Genomic DNA, 2,869 nt, shown 5'->3' on the forward strand with positions numbered 1-2,869 from the left:
CCGTTCTTTACAAGAGTGAGGCAATCTGGCTTCTGTCTGCGCGTTGCCTGCACGCGGCAGCAGCGCTAAAAGTAGAGGTCCGCTTGGGTAGATGACGTAAACCACGCAATTGAATGCGTCAGCAGACATACCTCGTTTAACAGGTATTTTAACTTTTGATATTGATGCCATAGATTGATTACAGGCTGTGTGCACTGATTTCGCTTTTAACACAGTGCTGTGTCGCTCTCAACACACTAATGCTTCCACTTTAAAAGCTTAGCCCCACTGACACACACATGCATCGATCGTCTTGTAGCCTGCCTAAGTGCGTTTGTCTGGTGGTTAAATTCAGTTTGAATGCCGCTCTCTTTGTTTCTTTTTTTGGTCGGCACTATTTTTTCGGGGAGCTCAGGGGAGCTGAGAGATGCCCTTGGCTCCGCGTGCCGGCGGGAAGCGAGGGTTTTTCGACTTCGGGGTGAGTTCACTGCGCCTTCTCGTTCGTTATAACCGAGTGGTGCGTCCGCGGTTGTTATTTTTATCTGGGACGAATTGTGCAACAATGAAATATATGAACACTTTCTTACAGGCCGACGGCTGGCTATACACGCACGCACACACGCACGGGCACACACGCAAGCAAGCAAGCAAGCGCACACACACATGCACTCGCACGCACACACACTCGAAGACTGCAGTGATTTCCACGAGTGGGTGATGCTGAGTATTTGGACCTTTTGATTCTCATGACTTGCGGACGGACAGAACTCGATTGCCCGCAGCTAGAGAGAGTCTACAGTATGCCTAGCGATATCATTCGGCCGAGCATTGGTCGCCTGTTGAACTTGGCGAGAGCTTCCTGCGCGTCGCGCGGAGTGGCGAAGGCGATCCGCGCGTCCTCCGTCGGCCGGCCCCAGTCGTCGAAGCGGCGCATGATATCCCCTTCGGTCAGTTCGTAGCCCTTAAAGAAGCGGATGATGTCGTCGACGCCGGCGAGGTACGGGACGTTGGTGGCGCTGACCACGCATCCGGGCTCACCGAAGCCGTCCATGCCCGGCTCCTCGTGGTGCGGCGCCCGCAGCACAGGCCCGTCGCGCTCTGGGAACAGCGGGCCCTCCAACCTGGTATCGGGGAGCCGCGGCCGTTTGGCCGGGCGCCTGTCGCATGCGGTTTGGCTCTCGGGCCGCATGAAGCCTGGCAGTCCGCCGTCGGGTCGACCGTCCCCGCGGTCATGGACGCGGCCGTCGAAGCGCTGGTCGAAGCAGTTGTCAGGGTGGCCGTCCAGGTGACCGTCGGGACGCAATTGGCCTCCCATCGCTTGCGCTACTTCGCTGTACGGAATCATCTTGAGCGCTATCACGTGATGGCCGAGGTTGGCGCCGTCTTGCAGGAATGCCCTATCAGAGTCGGCATGACTCTCGAAATCGGCGATAGCGTAGCCAGTGGGAAGACCCTTTTCGCCGAACATTATGTGAATGGCGCAGGGTATCACGCCCTGCGTAGCGAAGAAGTCTGCGATGTCCCTGTAGGTGACGGTGCTCGGCAGTCCGAGCATGGAGACGGAGGTGTGTCCAGGCGGCACGAGCGAGTAGCCGAACCCATAATACGGGCCCAGTGGACCCATGCCGTGCATAGGACCGGCTCCGTGACCGGGCCCAACGGCAAGCTCGGGCCTACGCCTCGGACCCACTCCGGGCACAACGGACGACTCTTCTTCGCTCTGGTCCATCGGCATGGAGTCTGGGTAAAAACTGTCCCCATTTCGCGTAGCGTACATGAAGTCACGGCTGCCCATACCAAGCTCGATGTAGCGGTGGCCAATTTTGCGCCCCTTCATGTTCATGGCAGTCTCGAAATCTCTCTTGTCTCCAAATTCCACAAAGGCCGTGCCTGTAGCGCGGCCACAGCGGTCATGTTCGACAACGATATTCAGAACATTGAGACCGGAGAAGAACTGCGACACGTCTTGCTCGCTGGTGTTGTAAGGAAGGCCCTTCACCATGACGACCATGCCAGCTTCGCAAGGCGGCCGACCTTGGTGGCCTAGCGGCCTGGTGCGGGATCGGTCCTTACCCCTGCTGTACCGAGGCGAGCGGCTGCGTCTACGGTCCCACGGCGAGGGCCGGAGCCTGAGTGGCGAGCGTTCCCTCAGCGGTATTCGCGAGCGGTCGTCTGGAATGGGACGCCGGCGCTCCTCCTCAGCGGGGGATGGCGCAGTGTGCTGGGCGCATGCATGGTCGATGATGCGCTGCTTCTCAGCGCGCGAGCTGAGGAACAGCTTGACGCGCACCCCCTTGATCTTGCCGCCGTCGCGCTCCATGGCCTGGCACGCATCTTCGTCGCTGCCAAAGGTGATGAACGCGTTGTTCTCCTCGCCGCCCACGATATGTACGCCGCCCTGTGGGATGTTGAGGCCCTGGAAGTAGCGGCGTATGTCCAGAGAATTTGCGACCCTGGGCAAGTTCTGCAGACGGATGATGATGGACATGCTGGGTGGTTTCCTTCGAAGTGAGTGGAAATAGATTTCGTGTAGCCAGCGGCCACCTCAGGAGGATCGCTTGATAAGTCTTCACACAACCGTATGCGTACGGTTCTTGCTTGGACGCCTAATGCCGGTATCTTGAAGATATTGTAGCCTGTAAAGAGTAAAATTCCGAGATGATAAAAAGGCAGGCAACTGTTAGCGAAAATATCACCGCCGAGGTAGACGGTATGTGACCGTCACAAGGCGTTTGCGAATATGGAAGATCGCAATCGGAAATGAAATCATTTGGTGTTCGGCACAAACGAACAACAAATGAATCTGGATTGGTTTCACGGCAAAGAGTTAACAAAATTAGCGGCTGTTCAATTACTGATGAACCTAGTTAAAGAGCGAAAGCTGTGGTGT

General features: G+C 56.9%; 1 protein-coding gene across 1 annotated transcript; it reads right to left on the reverse strand.

Moving 5' to 3' along the window:
* Positions 1 to 772: 772 nt before the first annotated feature.
* On the reverse strand, positions 773 to 2,467 carry LOC144109814 (RNA-binding protein 12B-like). The gene has a single exon (XM_077642599.1). The coding sequence runs from the start codon at positions 2,465 to 2,467 to the stop codon at positions 773 to 775; it is 1,695 nt and encodes a 564-aa protein (XP_077498725.1).
* Between the last annotated feature and the right edge of the window lie 402 nt (positions 2,468 to 2,869).

Source organism: Amblyomma americanum, chromosome 11 (genome assembly GCF_052857255.1).
Source record: "Amblyomma americanum isolate KBUSLIRL-KWMA chromosome 11, ASM5285725v1, whole genome shotgun sequence".
Taxonomy (NCBI): domain Eukaryota; kingdom Metazoa; phylum Arthropoda; class Arachnida; order Ixodida; family Ixodidae; genus Amblyomma; species Amblyomma americanum.

What these genes read in the sequence shown, in the direction of transcription:
- LOC144109814 (XM_077642599.1), bottom strand. Translation starts at nt 2,467, where the DNA reads ATGTCCATCATCATCCGTCTGCAGAACTTGCCCAGGGTCGCAAATTCT.